At 52.0% G+C, this 19,987-nt stretch overlaps 1 protein-coding gene across 2 annotated transcripts in view; it reads left to right on the top strand.

The window, feature by feature from the left end:
* LIMS1 (LIM zinc finger domain containing 1) overlaps positions 1-19,987 on the top strand; it is a 94,240-nt gene that overhangs the window by 34,672 nt on the left and 39,581 nt on the right. Inside the window, exon 1 of one of the 2 annotated variants that reach the window (XM_060027196.1) lies at positions 15,709-15,842. The exons of the other annotated variant lie outside the window; for it this stretch is intronic. Coding sequence (XP_059883179.1) covers positions 15,736-15,842 — 107 coding nt within the window. The 5' untranslated portion in view covers positions 15,709-15,735. Of the gene's footprint in view, positions 1-15,708; positions 15,843-19,987 lie in introns of those variants that run through there. 2 annotated transcript variants of the gene reach the window in all.

The raw sequence follows: 19,987 nt of genomic DNA, 5'->3' as shown, positions 1-19,987 counted from the left end.
ATCCCCTGGAGGTGACGGTGTGCCTGATGACAGCGCTGTGCAGACGGGGTGGGGGCGTGGCGGACCCTTTAGGAAGCTTAGCTTAGTGTAAAATGATTACATAACATGTGGGTGGGTTCAGTCTCCTGTCCTGTATCCCTGGTAGGGGTGCGCACAACGAGGGCGTGGAGGAAAGAGTCTGGAGGTGCTTGGAGCAGTTGGATGGGTCGTTACCGTCTTAGTTGGACTTACTAGTCCAGAGCACTCTGGGGCGCTGAGGCTTATAGACCTTCACAGAAAAATGCACGGAAGCACGTACACGAAAATTTTCTTATAACGTCAGGTTATTCGTGCTCCCAGCCTCTACCACAACACACGATTGTAATGGCAACTGCATTTCTGAGGTTTTTTTAGAAGCCTTGTATTAAATAGGACAGTTAAAATATTGTGAATTTTGATAACTCAATAAGCTGCAAATTCACTAGCACAGAGCGGTCTGGTACTTTCCGGCAGGTGCCTGTGTATGTGTGTGTTTGCCCGTGTGAGAGACAGGGACACACACAGGCTCTGTCTTTCCACTTCCACAGCCAGAAGAATTTCTTTGCGCACGTTTCCTTTTTCTTCATTTTCCATAATGCAAACAGAAATACTGTTCTTTTAAAGCCTTCTCCTACATGTTCTACACATTAAATTCTAAGCTCTTTCTTAGACGTCCTGTTTATGGTGATAACCACCAGTTACGGGTACCTGCCCCGTGTGAGGCTGTGCACGTCACCTCTCACCCCTGCCTCAGCCCTGCGGGGCACGCATGTTAGAATCAGGACCTGATGCACGTCACCTCTGACCCCTGCCTCAGCCCTGCGGGGCACGCATGTTAGAATCAGGACCTGATGCACGTCACCTCTGACCCCTGCCTCAGCCCTGCGGGGCAGGCATGTTAGAATCAGGACCTGATGTGTAAGAAGCTGGCTCAAGACCCTCCAACTAGTCATTTTCCAGTATATCAGATTCACAATGAACCAAAATAAATATATACTTTCGCCAAATTTATTACTTTACAAGTGGATTTTTTCACCAGGTGGGTCTTACATGTGATCTGAGGCGCAAAGAAAGCTTTCTGCTAAAAAATACCTCCCGTTGTGGGTGGTATTTCCATGTTGTTGGTCAGAATAATGAAGGTAACTGTCAAGTAAAAATGTTCTGGGGAATTATAGTTTCAATCCTTAACGTTTTAGTTTAAAGTAGTATGCCAGATGTTTTTTTCTTATCACAGCTTTAATAGAATTGAAGGAAACTTGTGGCTTCTTATAAGCTGGGAGAAAGGAAAAATTGATTAGTACTATACTTAGAAGGAGAGATTGAAGACGGAGCAGCTGGGCGGTGAGCATCTCGGTGCAGGTCAGTGATGATAAAACACCCAGTTTGGAATTTTGCGTGGGATGGAGTCCTGATTGTTGGACACTAGCGATTTGGGGAGAGGAAGGTGTGTCTGCCCCGAGCACAGCACTCCCTGTTCTTCCCTGACTCCGCAGCTGTCACCTTCCTCTCTGGGCAGGTCGTCCCGTGGGGAGTGAGGCCCCGGCCAGGCGCGTGTGCGCGGGTCAGACCCCGTGTTGACGCTGTCATGTGTGCAGGCGCAGTGGAAGCTGGGAGCCTGTTTTCCTCTTGTAATTCCGCCCTCGTCCTTGTGGAGGCTGTGATTGTGGCTCTTCGGGGCATTCGCTTTGGGGAAGTGGGGTCGGATATTTTGCTTGAGGAGTTAGCATCTTATAAAGAAAAATCTGTTTTCTCGCGGCTCTCCAGTAAATGGTGCTTTGAGTGAGTTTGCCAGATGTGGTTCAGTCTGCAGGGTAATGAAATCTAGCCCACAGCCCGTGAGCAAAGAATGGTTTCGATGTTTTTAAATGGTTGAAAAAATGAAAAGAAGATGTGAAAATTACACGAAACCTAAACATCAGTCTTGGGACGCAACCCAGCATTTGTCTGCTGTCGTCCGGGGCCACCTCTGAGCCACAGGATCAGGTGAAAAGTCGTGACAGAGGCCGTGTGGCCCTCGGAGCCTGAAGTAGTCTCGCTCTGACCTTTATAGAAACAGTCTGCTGACCCTGCGGCGGAGGAGGTTAGCAGTCGTGAAGACGCTGTTTAACGTTGTCAGGTTTTAGACATCACTGCGTTCAGATCCTCGCAAGTTAAATCCAGTTCTGTGGAAATGACTAGGTAGTGACATACTTTAACTACATCGAAACAAGTCTTCTCTTGGTCGCCATCCTCACAAGTGGATTTCTTGTAACCAGCATGAACTAGCTTCCTTCCTTCCTGTCCTGGAAGAAAACTGGAGACTCATCAGAGCCGCCTGCCCACTGCTCCTTGGAGCCAACCAAGGACCAGGGTGCGGGGTGGGGGCGGGGGGCTGGGGTGTCTGTAGAGCTGCGGGGCCCGCCCGAATCTTGTCAGCATGTGGCAGTCAGAGATGTGAACCTCTACCAGGTGAGAGCAGTTCCCCTGGGGGGAGGTTTGTGTTTGTTCTTGTTTGGGAGTGGTGGTTAATTTACATCATTCCTTTTTAATGGAATCCCATTGTTTGTTGATTTCTCCATCTGGTGAGTCTCCGGGGATGCTGAGTCCTGCTCCCACTTGAGGTGCTGAGCCCCCGCCCCGGCCTCGCCAGCCCCGGGTGCAGCTGAGACCAGGCGTGACTGCCGGCTGTCGGGTTCAGAGGTGCAGGCAGGGATGCCTGCCATCATTCCTAGAGGACGTGGCTGCAGCGGGGCTGGGCTGGGGGGCCAGACGCCCCTGTGGTTCTGTCTGCGCCTGGGGAAGATCTGTGACTGGCCGGCCGGTGGGCAGGGGGCTCTCTTTGCTATTATGAGCTCAGTGCCTTGTTGATCCTGGAGGTTCTGTGAATAGCCCAACATCCTTTTTTAAGTACCTCTTCTGCTGAAATTAACCTGAGGTGGTTTATATTGCCTGCATCCTAGAAAACCTGTGTGTATTGAGCTGAAAGTGCCCATTCAAAATGTCAAATATTTTGTATTAAAAATTTTTTTTTCTTTTTGAAACTTCTGTTTATTCCTCTTGATATCCTACGTTGTCCGCCTTTTCCTCTCTATCCACAGTTATCTACTGTGTACCTGCCATCTGCCAGGCGTGTTGGTTAAATGTCAGCAGAGGAACATTTCATGTTGGGCTGTAGTGATGCCTCACTTAGGTTATGTCGTGAAGGATGGTCCCGACATCGGTCCCCAGGTTCTCTGTGCCCATGTCAACTCGGGGACAGCAGTGAGGAGCCCAAGAGCAGTTTAGGAAGGAAGGAGGTCAGACTTTGAAATCAGTACAGGACAGAGACCTGTAGTCACCTTGAGGGATGGAGTGACTGAATGTAGAAAGAAACAGAAGGAAACAGGTGAGGCCTGAGCACCAGGTTCCCCCGCAGCAAACCTGGTAGCTCGTGTGATGCCCCAGGACGCCCACCAGACAAACCTTCTGACGGTGATCTGACTTCTCACCTGGTCTGCACCCCGGAGGGGACGGGCTGGTCATGCAAGCTGAGTGTGTTCGTTGGCCTGGTGGTTACAGCCTGGATTCCTGGTTTTCACATCCGCTCTACACGTGTTAATCACAACTGCTGAGACGCATCCACTTTGGACAAACTGACAAAACGGGGTTGCCAGCCTTCAGAAACTGAAGGTCAAGCTTTTAAGCTTCTGAAAATTCACCAAGGAGAGCCTCTTTATGGGAAGCTGCTCACCTTCCCAGCACCCAGCCAGCTGTCCCCATGAATCACGCACCTCTTTGGGGTAAACTCCAGTTACGGTCGTGTATACGTTAGTAAGAAAAAGGATCACAATTTTGTGAGACACTTTAAAAAAAATCGATCAACATTCCTGTGTTTCTGCGGAGTTTCCAAACGTCAGTCGTTCAGCAGGCTTTTCTGTGGACCCACTGTGTGCTGCCTCCGAGCATCACAGGGTGGCAGGTGCCGTGGGGAGGATTTGTCTGCAGGAGCCCCTCCAGGAGCTCTGCGAGTCCCCACAGAGTGGAACCGTGTGGGGATCCAGATCTGCTACCAGCCCAGTGGGGCAGGGGTGTCTCGCAGCTCATCACGGGAGGGAGACGCAGAGCGTGTGGACTCTGGGAGGGAGAAGTGGCTGGACGTGAGGCCGCAGGTAAGGAGGTGGTGAAGGCTTATGTCTCCTGTGACACCAGGGTCTCTGGACTTCTCCCCCTGGAAAATAGACATCGTCTTCCGAACTGAAACATAATATGCTCAGATTTGCATTTTTAAAAAAAATACAGGGCTTCCCTGGTGGCGCAGTGGTTGAGAGTCCGCCTACTGATGCAGGGGACACGGGTTCGTGCCCCAGTCCGGGAAGATCCCACATGCCGCGGAGCGGCTGGGCCCGTGAGCCATGGCCGCTGAGCCTGCGCGTCCGGAGCCTGTGCTCCGCAACGGGAGAGGCCACAACAGTGAGAGGCCCGCATTCTGCAAAAAAAAAAAAAAAAAAAATACAGCTTTGACAGCAGTGAGGAAAAGAAGTATCATTGATGATGTGATACTTGTTTTTCATCGAGCACTCCCAATGTGCTTATTACTCCATTAATCCACGTCCTTTTCACAGCAGCTCCGTGGGGCATGAGTATAACCATCCCTTAGGAAGAAAAACTCTCCAGTAAGCCCCTGCCCAGGCTGGGATCTGAGTTCAAGGCTGACCGACCACGCCTGGCCCAGTGCAGAAGGGCGGGCCTAGGGACGGGGGGACAGCGGGGTGTGCGGTGGTGGCGTGGGGGGCCTGGGAGGGCGTGCGTACGAAGGGAGGGGCGACGTGACCTTCCGCACAGTGGCTGGGCTGGTGAGAAGGGGGCAGCGGAGTGCGAGGTGCAGCTTGGTCAGGATGCGGGGTCGGGCGAGCGCCGCTGCACGCCCTCCCCCCCAGGGATGAATGGACCGCAGTTAAGCCAGTTGTCTGCTCCCTCCACCAAATAAGTGCACCTGTGCAAATAATCTCACACGAGGACGTGTTCCCACATGTCTAGTTAAGACCACTGTGTATGAGCTTTAGGTTTGCTTCTCTCTAACCTGGGTGTTGGTGCTCATCTCAGGTAAAGTTTGCTATTAAAAGTGCTACGTTCTGCGCATCAGCGTCCACGCTGGGGACAGGTTTCTTTTTACTGTGTTCTTCCTGCTTCTTTACTTCTGGGTTTGGAGTAGAGGTCTTCATTCACCTACTAGGTAGTTGTGTCTGGAAGCCGGCCCGTCTCACCTGGTTTTGCTGGCCTTATGACTCATTTAACCCTCTTATCTCTGATGTAGCCTACATGCATCCTTTTTTTCCTACAGTTTATGTCCAATAACTTTCTCATTATCTTTGGGCTTCATAGCATAATGTTTCAAAAAACGTTTTCTTTTTCCAGCTTTACTGAGATGTAATTGACGTATAACATTGTGTAATTTTAAGGTGTGTAATGTGATGATTTGAGACGTGTATAGTTTTGCAAGATGCTTACCACAATAAGGTTAATTAACCCACCCATGACCTCGCATAGTTACCATTTTGTTGTGCTGGTGAGAACATAAAAACTGTTCTCATGACCTCCAAGTATACGGTATTGTTAATTGTTGTCACCATGCTGGACATCACATCCCCAAAACGTATTCCTCTCGTAACTGGAACTCTGTGCCCTTTGACCAGCATCTCCCCATTTCTGCCCCACCACTCCCCAGCCCCTGGCACCTCCCTTCTACTCTGTTTCTATGGGTTCAATGCTTTTAGATTGCACATGTAAGAGAGATCGTATAGTATTTGTCTCTCTCTGATTTATTGCACTTAGTGTAACGCCCTAAAGACCATCCATGTTGTTGCAAGTGGCAGGATGTCCTTCATTTTTATGGCTAACACTCGTGTGTGTGTGTGTGTGTGTGTGTGTGTGTGTGTGTGGTTTTCTTTATCTGTTCATCCAGTGATGGACACTTGGGTGGTTTCCATGTCTTGGTCATTGTGGATAATGCTGCAGTGAACAAGGGGACACAGATATTTCTTTGAGATTGTGATTACATTTCCTTCAGATATATTGACCCGGAAGTGGAATTGCTGGGTCACATGGCAATTCTATTTTTAGTTTGTTGAGGACCCTCCATACTCTTTTCCATCATGGCTGCACCAATTGACGTTCCCACCAACAGTGCAGGAGGGTTCCCTTTTTTTCCACATCCTTGCCAACATTTGTTATTTCTTGTCTTTTTTTTTTAATATTTATTTGTTTATTTAGTTGCACTGGGTCTTAGTTGCAGCAGGCGGGCTTCTTAGTTGTGGCATGCAAACTCTTAGCTGCGGCATGCATGTGGGATCTAGTTCCCTGACCAGTGATCGAACCCAGGCCCCCTGCATTGGGAGTGCGAGGTCTTAACTACTTTGCCACCAGGGAAGTCCCTTCTTGTCTTTTTGATAATAGCATTTCTGATAGGTGTGAGGTGATAGCTCATTGTGATTTGATTTGCATTTCCCTGATGATTAGTGATGTTGAGCATTTTTTGTGTACCTGTTGGTCATCTGTATGTCTTTGGAAAAATGTCTGTTCAAGGACTTCCCTGGCGGTTCAGTGGTTAAGACTCTGTGCTTCCCATGCAGGGGGCATGGGTTCGATCCCTGGTCGGGGAACTAAGATCCCACATGCTGCACGGCCAAAAAGAAAGAAAGAAAGAAAGAAAAATGGCTTGCTCAGGTCTGGTGCCCTTTTTTTTTTTTTTTTTTTTTTTTGCTGCGTCCCACGACTTGTGGGATCTTAGTTCCCCGACCAGGGATCAAACCCAGGTCCACGGAAGTGAAAGCACCAAGTCCTAACCACTGGACTGCCAGGGAATTCCCTCATGCCCATTTTCATTTATTTATTTATTCATTCATTCATTCATTCATTCATTCATTCATGGATGGCTGTGTTGGGTCTTCGTTGCTGCGTGCCAGCTTTCTCTAGTTGCGGCGGGGGTATAACAACAATTAACAATACTGTTGACAGACACTGGGGAGGCTGTCAGACCAGGAGGGACGGTAGACCGGGAGCTGGGGACGTGGGCCCTGGTCAGGCTACTTACTCTTCATTGCAGTGCACAGGCTTCTTATTGCGGTGGCTTCTCTTGTTGCGGAGCACGGGCTCTAGGCGTGCGGGCTTCAGTAGTTGTGGCACACGGGCTCTAGAGCTCAGGTTCAGTAGTTGTGGCGCATGGGCTTAGGTGCTCCGCAGCATGTGGGATCTTCCCGGACCAGGGGTGGAACCCATGTCCCCTGCACTGGCAGGCGGATTCCTAACCACTGCGCCACCAGGGAAGCCCTCGTGCCCATTTTTAAATCAGATTCTTTTTTTTTTTTTTTTTTTTTTTAGTGTTGAGCTGTATGCATTCTTTATACATCTTGGATATTAACCCCTTATCTGATATGTGATTTGAAATATCTTCTCCCATTCTGTAGGTTGCCTTTTTATTTTTTTATTGTTTCTTTTGCTGGACAGAAGCTTTTCAGCTTGATGTAGTCCCACCTGTTGATTTTTGCTTTTGTTGCTTGTGCTTTTGGTGTCATATACAAAAAAATCGTTGCCAAGACAGATGTCAAGTTGCTTTTCCTTTATGTTTCCTTCTAGGAGTTTATAATTTCAGGTCTTACATGTAGTCCTTAATCCATTTTGAGTTAATTTTTGTGCATGGTGTAAGATAGGGGTGCAGTTTCATTCTTTTGCACCTAGCGTGATGCTTTCTGTCTTCTGTGTTATTAAGCATCATTCAGAAGTGGTAAGAAAGGCTTTTAGTGTTGGTTACGTATCGAGTGGTGGACACTCAGGCTCTCGCAGTGGGTTACATTCCTGTGACGTTGCACCTGAGAATTAACAATGCCCTTTTTTAGACTTCCATTTCCTGAAAATCATGTGCATGTAATACCCTGAGAAGCCACATGGTGGCAGAAGTGGTGCTTTGAAACGTAGGGGTTTACAAACCTGCTCTAAGAGAACGTCGGCTCTGCATCTTCATCTTTTTTTTTTTTTTAAATGAAGGTGTAGAATTCAATAGAAAGAGCCTCCCAATACCCATCACCACCTTAAATAAAACATTACAAGTACAGTTGAGCCCTTGGTACACTTCCCGTTCCGGTGATTTTCCCTCCCGCTTTTCCTCTGGGAGGGAACCACTCTCCTGTTCATCCTTTTATTACACACTGTGTGTTCCTAGCACTCATGGGGTTGTTTATTTTGTTTTAGATTTTAAATAGTGTGTGCTCTTTGTGATACTGTGCAAGCTGTGCTTTTTCACTCTCTCAGTTCTTAGGTAGGTTTATCCCTGTGGATTTGTGCAGCTTTAGTGAATTATTTTTCTTCTGTAGCAGTGTGGTATTCCAGGAAGGGGTCACGACTTGTTACGTGCACTTTCCTGTTGACAGACACTGGGAAGGCTGTCAGACCAGGAGGGACGGCAGACCGGGAGCTGGGGACGTGGGCCCCCGTCAGGTCCCCTGTTGCTGTCCAACTACATACTTGGTCTCAAGAACACCCCTTTTCATTAGAATCTTTGCCTCTTTCCCCGAACACTTGGCCTGAGTCATCACACGTATCCTGAAGGGAGACAGCCTCCAAGGAGTCCAGGAATTCAGCGACGTCAAGGCGCAAGTCTGACGCCGTCAACTGGCTTCTGCCCCCGGAGCTATAGGAGGAAGGTCTGTGTCAGTGACCTCGGCCTCCTTCCCAGCCCTCGGCAGCCCGTCCACCACGTGGACCCAGGTGCAGCTGGACTCCTGCCTCATTTCTGGGAGAGAAAGTGGGCAGGCGGGGGGACCGTGGTTTGAGTCTGTCTCCAGCCTGTGTTCAGTCTGGGGTTGTCCCCAGGGCCTCTGTGCCCACAGTGGGGAGGGGACACCTCCCCTGCCCCCTGGAGTTCTCGTTGCTGAACTAATAGTAAAACTGGTGCAAGACAGATGAACAGGAGAAGAAGAAACAAGTTTCAATTCCTGTGCATGGAGGTCTCGCAGAAATGGGACCTAAGATGTGGCCAAAGCAGGTGGCTTTTTTAGACAAACAATAAATTCGTGAGGAATTGACAGGACTAAGAAACGTAGGCTGTGGATGCTCAGTTAGTGAAGGATCTGAACGGTTTGGCCCTGGGGTTAGTCACCGAAAGAGGTCGCGGGTTTGTTTGTACGGGCTGCCCAGTCTCTGGCCATTAGGGTGTCCTTCTCCCTCCTTCACACGGAGACTTACCTTCCGCTTCAGGGAGACAGGAGCGGGTCAGAGTGTCCCTCTTACATCAGCCGTTTCTTAAGCAGCTTTAATTCAGAATAATCCATGTGCTGTTGAGGGACATTTGGGGGCAGCTCACCCTGGACCCCAACGCTGCCCTGCTCCTGTGTGCCCCCGAAGCTTCCTGGGCGGGGCTTGTCCGCGTCCAGACCTGGGTGTGGATCCACCGTCTCCCTCGTTGGCTGTGTTGCCCGTCAGGACCTTGAGCTGCTTGGAGACTCTGTTACCTCAAATGCATAGTGGGGACAGTAATGACCCACGGCTGGTAGGACGGAGGTGAACGTTGATGAGAGCGTGTTCCTCAGCTGTGAGCGGCGCTTACGTCAGCTCCGCGTGCGGCACAGCGTGCGCATCTTTGTGGCCCAGCCCTTTCTTTTGTGAGTACTCTTTGAAAACAGTCTTCTTAGATTCAATCAGTTTAAAATGCTGGCTGTCGGCGGGCAGGACTACGGCAGCACTAGTGCAGCCCGGGCTCCACATCTGGTCTGCCACCGGTTCCTCTCCCTAAGACCCCCTCCCACCCACTCCCCACCCTCCCACCCCGACCGCCACCCCCGTCTCCGCCCTGACAGCTCGGTCTCCCCGCTCTGGGAGAGGGGTCTTTGGACCGGAGAGACACCCCTGACTGGCTCTCTCGCCTCACCCCCCCCCCCCAGCCCCTCGCGCAGCCTCAGGGCCTTTGCATGAGCTGAGCTGCTCTCTCCCCAAGCCTCCCCTCCCTCCAGCTCGGGGATCAGACCCGAGGTTCTGTCTCGGGAGGCATTCCCTGCGTCCCTGCCATCCTCGCAGCAGCCTTGTCTCCTGTGACTTGACACATTTTCAGCTCCCTATTTATTTGTGGGTTAGATGGCTGGCAAGGTGTCCCCCCAGACAGAAAGCTTTAAGATGAGACTTCACGCAGAACCCGGGGGTGTTTTGATGCCCTGGTGAAATGGTTTGGAAGTGGAAGTTGACAGTAGTAACTGGGGCATTGAAACCAGGCTGGGGCTGCGCAGGTGCTGTGGTCATGCTCAGGACACCCTGGAATTCCGGGGAGAAGAGCCATGGCCTCAGGAGCTCAGAGCCGCTGCCGGTAACTCTGCCGTCCAGGGATTCTTGCTCCGGGACCTTCGCCTGTTGGTTTTGTCACAGGAATGTTTAGTGTGGAAATGTGCTCAGCAGGTCCACGCCTGCTGCGGGGTGGACGGGTGGCACGAGTGGAAACAGTGTGTGGAGCGACTTTGTACAGAAGGTGACAGCAAAGCCCATTTGAAGTCAAATCATGTGAAAATCTGGATTTTCAGCAAAGCTCTCTTTTGTGAACATACAACCACTAGAATTCCTTCAGAGAATTAAAAGTTATCCTATTTACAGAAGTTTAGCTTCATGTGCAGTCTTCTGAAACCGTGTTGACGGTGTCACAAGGGGTCGCACTTGCCCGTGGATGGAGGCCGGGGCGCCGCTGACTCTGCACTGTCTCTCCCCGTGGCCTCGGCGTCTCCGCGGCTCGTGTATCAGGCGGGTAGTCAGGGTCCCTTCCTGGGGTTTTATGTGCAGCTCGGCTCTTGGCTGTGGAGCAGGTGGCTGGGGAGAGGGCCGAGGCGGGGGTCAGGCCCGAGCGTGAAGCCAGCCTCAGGCCCCGTCTGGGTCGGGGCGGGAGCCTGACCTGCGAGGAGGGGTGAGCGCGCCAGGAGCCTGCCAGCCTCGGGCCCTCCCCTGCCGTGGGCGCTTGCTGAAATTTTAATCTGCAGAAAAGACCGTTCAGATCATCGGATTCGACCGCTCTGTTTCCGAAGGGAAAGATTGAGGCCTTCGGGAGTGATGTGACTTGTGTGTCTGCCTGCCCGCCGGCCGCAGCCGGGACGTTGCCCACGTGGACCCACCAGCCGGGTGACCCCGGGCTCCCTCTGCACTCTCGCACCAGCTTGTCCCCCCCTCGGCCCCGTAGAAAGATTGGTGAGGTGGGAGGGTGACCTGCAGTTTTGTTTTAAATCCTTTTGAAGGACACAGGAAAGCTTGCTTGTTGCGGCGTGGCTTTGGGAATGTTCTGTGATTGTCTCGCAGAAGACGGTGGGTGACCCGTGTCGATTCTCTGTGTTTCTGGCGGCTGACCTGTCGGGTGTCAGACTTCGGCCGAGGCTCCCCCGCCTGCTCGGCGAGAGGAGGGTCGAGGGGATGTTCAGAGGGGCTCACAGACGGGCCAGGGACCGTGTCTTTGGTGATTTTTTCTGATGCTTCTGGACGGTGGATTCTGCCCTCTCACACTCTGCTCTGGTCGACGTGAACTTGAACCTGCACCCGAGAATCGCCGAGGTCCGAGCCCTCGTGTGACACCCGGGACATGCCTGGGGGCCCGTGTGGAGGACGCGGGGCTGGAAGTGAGAGTTTTGGAGACGGGAGCATGGAAGGAGGGAGGACGGTGCTCTGCTTTATCAGAGAAGCTTTACTTCCCCTGGAGGGGATTATTCATAGGATAAAATTTAAACTAAAAAGGATTCATTTCCATTAAGTGCAGAGTGGTTGCAAAACAAAATTCTTCTCTTACCGCGTGTGTACAAGGAAATTAATGGCCTGGAAACTTACAGCTGCTGGACCGTCTGCAGGCCTGAGGCCCCTGGTCTGGAAGGTCTGCTGACGGGGCCAGCAGCCAGCTGGGCCCCGAAGCCAGGGTGCAGCCCTCAGTTCTGCCGGGAAGGAGCCGTCAGCGCAGGAACGCTGGGGACGGGTCTTAGAGGCTTGACGCCTAATTAGGTTTCTTTACCCGCCAGAGCCTGAAGCGGGTACTGGGACCAAGTACACTGAGAACTGGACTGAGTCAGGTAGAGGGTGGCTTCTTAGTTCTTATCCCCAGTGGAAAGTGTTCATACTGGTGGAAGGTGTTGCTCAGCCACAAATGTGCAGCATCTGAGTTTTTGCAGCCTCACAGGAAAGCACAGTTTTCCTAAACCGTGGAATGGATGTGCCTTTTAAGAGTCTCATTTAGGTAATGTCGAGTGTTAAACGCACAGACGAAACAAAGCACAACCAGTTTCAGAGCTCTGGAGCGTTCATCTGAAACGCAGCATCATCATGAAGTGGCGAGGCTCTCAAAATCAACCGGTCGAACAACTAAACCAGAGAACGTACTGAGCAAACGCACACTCTACCACGTACCTGGCCTTGTAAGACGCAGCGATACAGTAGCTACACGGCTGCCCTGGGAGGGCTGTTATCTGGGGGGGGGGGCGGGGGGGATGGAGACCCTGGTGATAGTGAGTGAAGGGTCTCCAAAGCCCTTCTGTGAGAGGGACCCCTGCGCTGAGTCCAGAGGCAGGACTCGGGGCCAGGACGCCCCATCTGTCCTGGGACCACACTCAGCACGGGGATCAGCCGTCGGGTCACCCCAGGGTCTTCCAGGACCCGCGGGTGACCGGTTTACATTTGGAAAAAACTCCTGGAAATTTGGAGGGTAGAGTAGAGGCGGGTGAGGCCAGAGGCAGAGAGATGACTGGGAGGTGGAGAGAAATGGGCGGGGTGGGTACAACAGGGGCTCTTCTGTACCAGCGTCTGGCCCGCAGTTGAGGTCAGGGTCCCGCCCTGGGGCAGAGGCGTCTGTGTAGGTCGGAAGGTGAGTCCACCTGCCAGTGCCCTGAGATGGGGGCAGTGTTGTGCTCGCATGCATTTCTGAGACTCACTGACCTTTGCTGGGATTCACAGAAGGTCGGTGACTGCCTCCCCGCTACACTTCGAAAGGTAAAGGGTGGGGTCAGAGGTCAGCCTGCAGAGCCAGGCCGGTGTGATGCTCCCTGGGGCTTCCTGCTTAGTCATTTCGACCAAGAGCACAAGCCTACTGCAGAAGGGAGTGCCTGCCGAGCTGACGGCACATTTCGCTGTGAGTCGGAGCTCAGCGGGGGCAGTGGGCAGACAGGTTCGCAGAGCCGCCACCCCGCGGTGCCCCCTCGACACGTTCTGTGAACGTTTGTTCATTGACAGCCGCTGGGCTCTAAGGGAGGCAGCACTGCCCTTCGGAGTCCGTTTTTGCCGCGAAATGGACGTCCCTGTATGGACACCCACGTGGGCCCCCCTCAAATGCTAAGACGGTCGTTTGAAATTCAGAGCTCATTTAAAATAGGCCTGATCTACAATCCAGGCTCAACTGATAACTTTCTACGGGAGGGCGTGAAAGGAGGGAACTACGGGGATGGGGACATGGGGCCTCTCCCGGCGTCAGGTCGCCTGCCTGCCGCGTCCCAGGGCTGTGCCCTCTGTCCCTCTCTCCCCCCACGCAGATGCACAGAAACCATTGTTTGGGGGTGTCATCCGGCTGCAGCCTGAGCCATTGTGTGGTAGGGAGTTGTTCCCTCCCAGAAATGGGCGCCCCTCCCTGGCTGCGTGTGGCGGGGAGGGAAGGGTACCACTGTCTCCCACTGTCTGTGTTGTCCGTGAAATGGCAGTGGTTAAAGGCCTTTGCCCAAAGCCCCAGGATTTAATTTTATGCAGTTGTGACAAGCATGGATCTACTGAAGTTTGTATGTGTCAGCACGGCCATTTTAAAAGTCTGCAGGCAAGAATTGTTTCAGTTTGTTTTACATAACTTTTCTTCCCCCTGTTCACATCCTTTTAGCTTTAGACTCATAAAATACAGGATTCGTCCTACACGGTAGTGTTTCCTGTCTTGTCAACTTTACTAGTTTCCAAGCCTCTTCCCTTGTCAGCGGGCTGCATTACTCTATTGCAAGTTCTCTTTAAAAATCAAGCTCTCTTATGTTCATTTTCCTGTGGAAACAAGTCCTTTTCACCGTTGAGGCTTCTGTGTTTGCAGTGGCTACAATTAGTTTGTATTTTATTCCTCAGGCATCTATTCTGTTTTGATGCCTACAGTTAAAAAAAAAAAAAGATTGGTGCTTGTTTCTCTGCGTTTTTCACCTGTCATGACAAAAATGTGAGAATTAGGCGCTTTAAGGAATCCTAATTTTATATGTTTCTATTACTGTAAACTTCAAACTTTTCTGTGTTTTATGTCTCAGTAGGATCCTAGAGCTTTGTTCAAAAGGTATATGTAAACCTTCTAAATTTTTCCTATTTATTTTTGAATGTGCAGGGTATTCCAAGTCCAGCAGGTATAGAGCAGTGGTTACAGAGAAGCTGTCTTCTGCTGCTCTGCCCCACCCCCAGGCACCCAATGTTACCAGTTTTCTGTGTATCCTTCCAGAGGGAGGAAGAGATACATTTGTCCCTCGATTTTTTTGGGTAATGTTTTGTCACTAATTACATCAGTGTGGTAACAAAATTACTAATTTTCCCCCTGCATTTTCTTTAAAAACATATGTTACACTTCGATGGTGACTGTAAAAAGTTGTGTTTCCACTGGGGCGGGCGTGGGCAGGTGGGGACCAGGGCTGCAGCCCTAAATGAGCCGGGGCCGCAGTCCTGAGTGAAGGGGTGAGATGCAGAGCCCCCTTCCTTGGGGTCCTGAATATTTGAATTTATAATATGGATCCTTCTAGAGAGGGGAATGTATTAACTCTTTAACTCTTGGTGTGAAAAGAACTTTCAGACCCATTTCTCTGCGCTCTCGTCCTGGAGGGGATTCTGGGAGAAAGATGCTGACACGCAGAGAAACTGCCGGCACCGCAAAGCCAAGCTGTTGGCTGAGAGCAGGCCCGCGCTCGCGCCGGCGGGGACTCGTCCTGAGAGGGGCTGAGTCAGACCCGCCTGCTGCCGCGCGGCCGTCCTGCGGGGTCCGGGGACAAGGACGTGCCCCTATGATCTGTACCCCACGCTGCAGACACCCACCCACACCCCACACCCCACACCCCAGGAACCAGACCCTCCCTCCTGAGGCTGTGGCCGCTGGGATCAAACACGCAGGGACAGTAGTAGGCGGACAGTGTGCGCATCTCCCGCGAGGGGACCCGTCTCGGTGGGCGGCTTTGGGTGTAGAGAATCGCGGGACGGGGGATGGCAGAAAAAACCACCTCCCTTTCAGTTATGAATTTTTGAGTAACACTTAATGGGGGAGGAAAAAGACACTTCCTTCCTTTCTGAAGAGGATTTAGAGCACCGTGGAGAGAGCGGAGCCGGCGTGCTGCCCTTCAGAACTGCTTTTCCGTTTGAAGGAAAACGTCCCAACGAGCTCATGATGCCCAGGCACTTCTTGAAACCGACGGCTGCGTGTGAAGTGTTGGTGGATTTCCTGGCCCAGAGAACAGGGCAGGACCCTTCTTGAGTCACGACCTTTCTGGAGCGTTTTAGCCCGGTTTTGATGCAGAACGATGCTGGAACGGCCCACGCAGGAGCCGGTGCGATTGCTCAGGGCAGCCGGACTCTGCTCGGCGGTAGCACGTGAGCACCAGGCCCTCCCAGGTGCCGGCGCGGAGATACGGCCGACCGCGGGAGGGTGTGTACCCGGCAAGCAGGAAGCGCGGCCGCCGGCGCCCCGGGCCAGGTGTGCGCGAGGCGGTCCCCAGCTCTGGCGGCCGCCCGCCCTCCGGTGCCGGACTCCGAGGGTCGCGGTCCGGGAGCATGACGGCTTTACAGCTCAAAGAGCTCTCGCAGTCGGGGCTCTACCGCCGGAGGAGGGACCGGCCGGACAGCCTGCGGCTCCCGGGGCAGCAGGAGCAGGCGCTCAGGTGAGTGGAGCCCGGCGGGAGGGGGAGGGGCGCCTGGCAGCCTGAGCCCCGGCCCGGCCGGAGGGTGAGCGGCGAGGGGCGACGGGCTGAGCCCCTGGCGTCAGCTTCCCAGCGCTGCAGCCTCGCTACACCCCCAGGGCCGAGGATCGCGGAGGGAGGGTTAGACCTGCCCGCCGCTGTCGGAAGGCACATCGCTTGGGCTTCTTAGGGCGCGTTTCAGAGGGACTTTTCTCTGCGTTTTGACGGTGAGGGTCGCGGGTGGTGTCTTGGGTGGGCGTCAGGGTGTTGTTCTTCGGTGTCGACATGGATTTCACAAAGGAGGGCAGAGCAAATTTTGAACGTAACCTGGGAGGGAGGGAGACCTTTCTAACTGAAAAGGTTAGGGGTTTCTGTTTCCACCGTTAATTGGCCTAAAACAACACGGTGTCAGTTTTGCTTACCGCTACTGAATTATCTTTAGGTTACAGGTTCTGAGCAGCCCCTGCGCGCTAAGCTGTTGCTTAAACTGCTGTGTTTGCCGCGAGGGGTGGGGCTCGGAGCTGACAGCAGGGACCCTTCTCCGCGCACGCGCGCTGGGTGGCACCTCAGTGCCTTTGCGGACACTTGATCCACGCGTTTGAAAGTTCCACTCAGGTGGTGAGAGGAATAGATACGTTTTATATATGTATATAGTATATAATAATTATATTCTCTCTATATATATATTTCACCTATAAATTCGCTTTTAGAGTTTATTTTAAATTCTTTAAACTTAACAGGAAACAGTTGACAAGGAAGCCCTTTAAACTTGTATTAACCTTGTGTACAGATTTACTGCAGGAGCCGTGCTTTGGGCGGGGTGTGTGTTCATTTGAAATTTTCTGACTCTGGCTGGTACTGATACTCACACTGTTAGAATGTATTCCCTACCACGTCGGGTGTCTCTTCGCTACAATTAGTGTATCAACTCTGAATTGACCGGATTAGACAGAAGTTTAAAGCTTCAGAGTTTGACGTGTGAATTTCAAGTATGAGGGTTAGTGAGAATTCTGAGTGCCCTCCTGCTTGACCAGATGGGCACGGGTGGACGTGAGCCCTGAAACTGCCTCCGATCCGCTCTTGGTCCAAGAGTGGTTTTAATTTCAGATTCGGGGTCCTAAGGAATTTACTTTAAAAGAAATAAGATATGTAAAATGATGTTCAAGACCGCCAACTTTCACTTATTTTCAGACAGTGGCAGGAGTACCCATGAATGAGATTACCTGTTATGTCCGAGGGGCTGGTTATGTAGATAAGTCATAATGGCCTTTGAAACAACTAGGTTGTTTTGTTTTGTCTCGAGTTTAAATTACAGAAGGAAGAATCGTTCTTAAGGTGTATTGCTTGTTGCCTTGGGGTGAGGACACATTTTCCCACTTTTTCTGCTGTATTGTCCCCTGGTGATTAGAAGGGGCTTAGGCTGCTGCCATGTCTCTGTCCCCGGGTTCAGAGAAGTGACCATTTACTTATTTTAGGACTTCGAGCTCAGCCAGGAAAAGAACCTTCTATCCATTTAGAGAGGCAGGGTTTTCGCCTAGTTTTATAGGAAGCCTGTTGTTAGTATGAAATCGGGTTCCTCAGGTAATAGGAGCTGGAGGGGTGACTTTGAGGTTAGACACGCCCAGTTCAGGCCGCTGGGTCAGGCAGATAACCTTGATGGATTCAGGTGGCTCCTTTAAAAGGAGGATAAAAATCACTGCCGCTATTGAGTGTCGTTTATTATCTCATAAAACCCTCGCCACCAGCTTGATGGCAGGCGTTGTCATCCGGTGAAGGGTACTTCATGCATTACTCACTCGGCCACCATTCATCCATCTGCCGTGTGCCACGTCGAGGCTGGGCCGCGTTAAGACTCATGGCCGCCCCAGGGACACCAGCGTCTGGGCCCTGGAGGGTCACCTTCAGGTGTTCCTCCCAGGAGCTGTCGCTGGACTGAGCACCTGTGACATTGGGCACCTCGAAGTAGCACAAACCCGCTCCCACTCTGACCCCTCACTCACACACTGTTTTCTCAGCACGTTTATGGATTCTGGCAGAAAAACCATCAGAGACTAACAGGGCTGTGCTCACTGCCAGAAAACATGTTTAAGTTTAAATTGAAGACTGTGCTCTGAAACAGGACACAAGTGTTTAAAGACCACGTAAGAGTCAGTGAAGGACTTCCCTGGTGGTGAAGTGGTTAAGAATCCACCTGCCAATGCCGGGGACACAGCTTCAAGCCCTGGTCCGGGAAGATCCCACATGCCGCGGCGCAATTAAGCCCGTGCGCCACAGCTACTGAGCCTGCGCTCTAGAGCCCGCGAGCCACAACTACTGAGCCCGCGTGCCACAACTACTGAAGCCTGGGCGCCTAGAGCCCGTGCTCCGCAACAAGAGAAGCCACCGCAATGAGAAGCCCGCGCACCGCAATGAAGAGTAGCCCCCACTCACCGCAATGAGAGAAAGCCCGCACGCAGCAACGAAGACCCAACGCAGCCAAAAAAATTAAAAATTAAAAAAGAGTTGGTGAAACTGCTTCCGGCTTCAAACTCCAAACTGTTTAGAACAGAACGCTGCCGGTATCGATTTTTATTTTGAAGTATCCAGTACAGCCTGAAACGTGCTCTCCTTGCTTTGCACAGCAGACCATCAGCCTCCACGCCTGAGGGCGGAGTCACGGCAAGCGGTTCATCTCGTTTATACTTTGTCACAACAGGACAAGGTTGTGTGATGGGAGCCTCTTAGTTCTAGAACGTGTCCTTCAGTGTGGCTGGAACCTGACGTGCCTGAGAGACCCCTGGACGTCACCTTCCTCCATGGAGGTGGACCTGAGGACTCTGCATGCAGGTAGCGTTGGTGCCACCTCCTCATTCGGGGACAGGACTTCTGACGTCCTGCTCTGCCCGTGGGTTCATTCAGTGAAGCTCTTCTCCCACCCCCTGGGCTCGGAAGCTGTTCCTCGTACCTTCCCGGGCATGAACCCTTCTTCCTGAAGTGCCTGATGCCTGAAAATACCATCCAAGATATACCCTTGTGCGTGTGTGTGTGCGTGTGTGTGTGTGTGTGTGTGTGTGTATTTACTCCTTAGCTATTCTCCCTCTTAAATTGTGCTGCACCCAAACACAGTGTTTTTTGAGGAAACCTGAATGAAAAACACACCTGTGCGACCCACAACCCCTCCCGCCCACCCACCCCCGTTAAAAATTCTCAGAGTCACCTCGGCTCTGCCTCAGACACATGGGGTCTGTAACTAACTGGGGACATCTCAGAATCAAGTCTTTGCCAGCCGGCTCTGAAAGGAAGTTTAAAGAAGGACCAGGGGCTGGCGAATTATGACCCTTACGCCTGATCTTCCTGTTTCTCTGTGGCCCACGAGCTCAGGATGGATTTTATAGTTTTCAAATGGTTGGAAAAAATGAAAAGAATATTTCATGGCATAGGAAAATTACATGGAACTCAGTTTCCACAAATAAAGTTTTATTGACACACAGCAGACGTATTTGTACACGTGGTCTCTGGTGGGTTCTTGCCCTGGTGCCCGAGCTGAGCTGTGGCCACAAAGACGGGTCTGGCCTCCGGCTCTTTGCAGTCACCCCTTGGTCTCGAGCTCAGACCAAGGACCCTTAGGTCCTCCCCTCTTGTGCCTTTAGTTTTGCCCCCCTCCTCCCCTCCACCTGCATGAAACAAAGGTGGATCAGAAGAGGCAGCTGACGTTTGTGCCCCTCTGTGAAGTCCACTGGGAAGGACTCGCTTGTGCTGTGCTTTCCTACGCTTTTCCTGGTGGAGCTGGGTCACCAGGACCACAAAGGGGGTGCAGAGAGAAGTAACCTTTACTTTACGGTGGTTAAGTAAGGCTTTGGACCTCCTGTCCTTCTAGATCTGGGATGGCGTTGTGTTCCAGCCGCAGGATGCCTTTGCTTGGTTAAGAGTAGGAAACACGGATCAGGCCCCCATGCTGACTGAGCCCTTGCTGGGGGCCCGGCGCTGTGGTGAGAACTTCCGTGGTTCTGTTCTTAACTCAGTCCCGAAAGGGGGAGAAGGACCCAGCTCCCCGCCTTGGTTCAGCGTCCTGTCGGGCGGGAACTGGGCCGTCCCAGTGCGCAGGGTGGGCTGGGGGAGCGTTTCCTTCAAACCTGTCTGCTGTTTGC

This window comes from Delphinus delphis, chromosome 12 (genome assembly GCF_949987515.2).
Source record: "Delphinus delphis chromosome 12, mDelDel1.2, whole genome shotgun sequence".
In the NCBI taxonomy this organism is placed as follows: domain Eukaryota; kingdom Metazoa; phylum Chordata; class Mammalia; order Artiodactyla; family Delphinidae; genus Delphinus; species Delphinus delphis.
The sequence above is the reverse complement of the archived record's forward strand: the minus strand, read 5'-3'. Positions and strand labels throughout refer to the sequence as shown.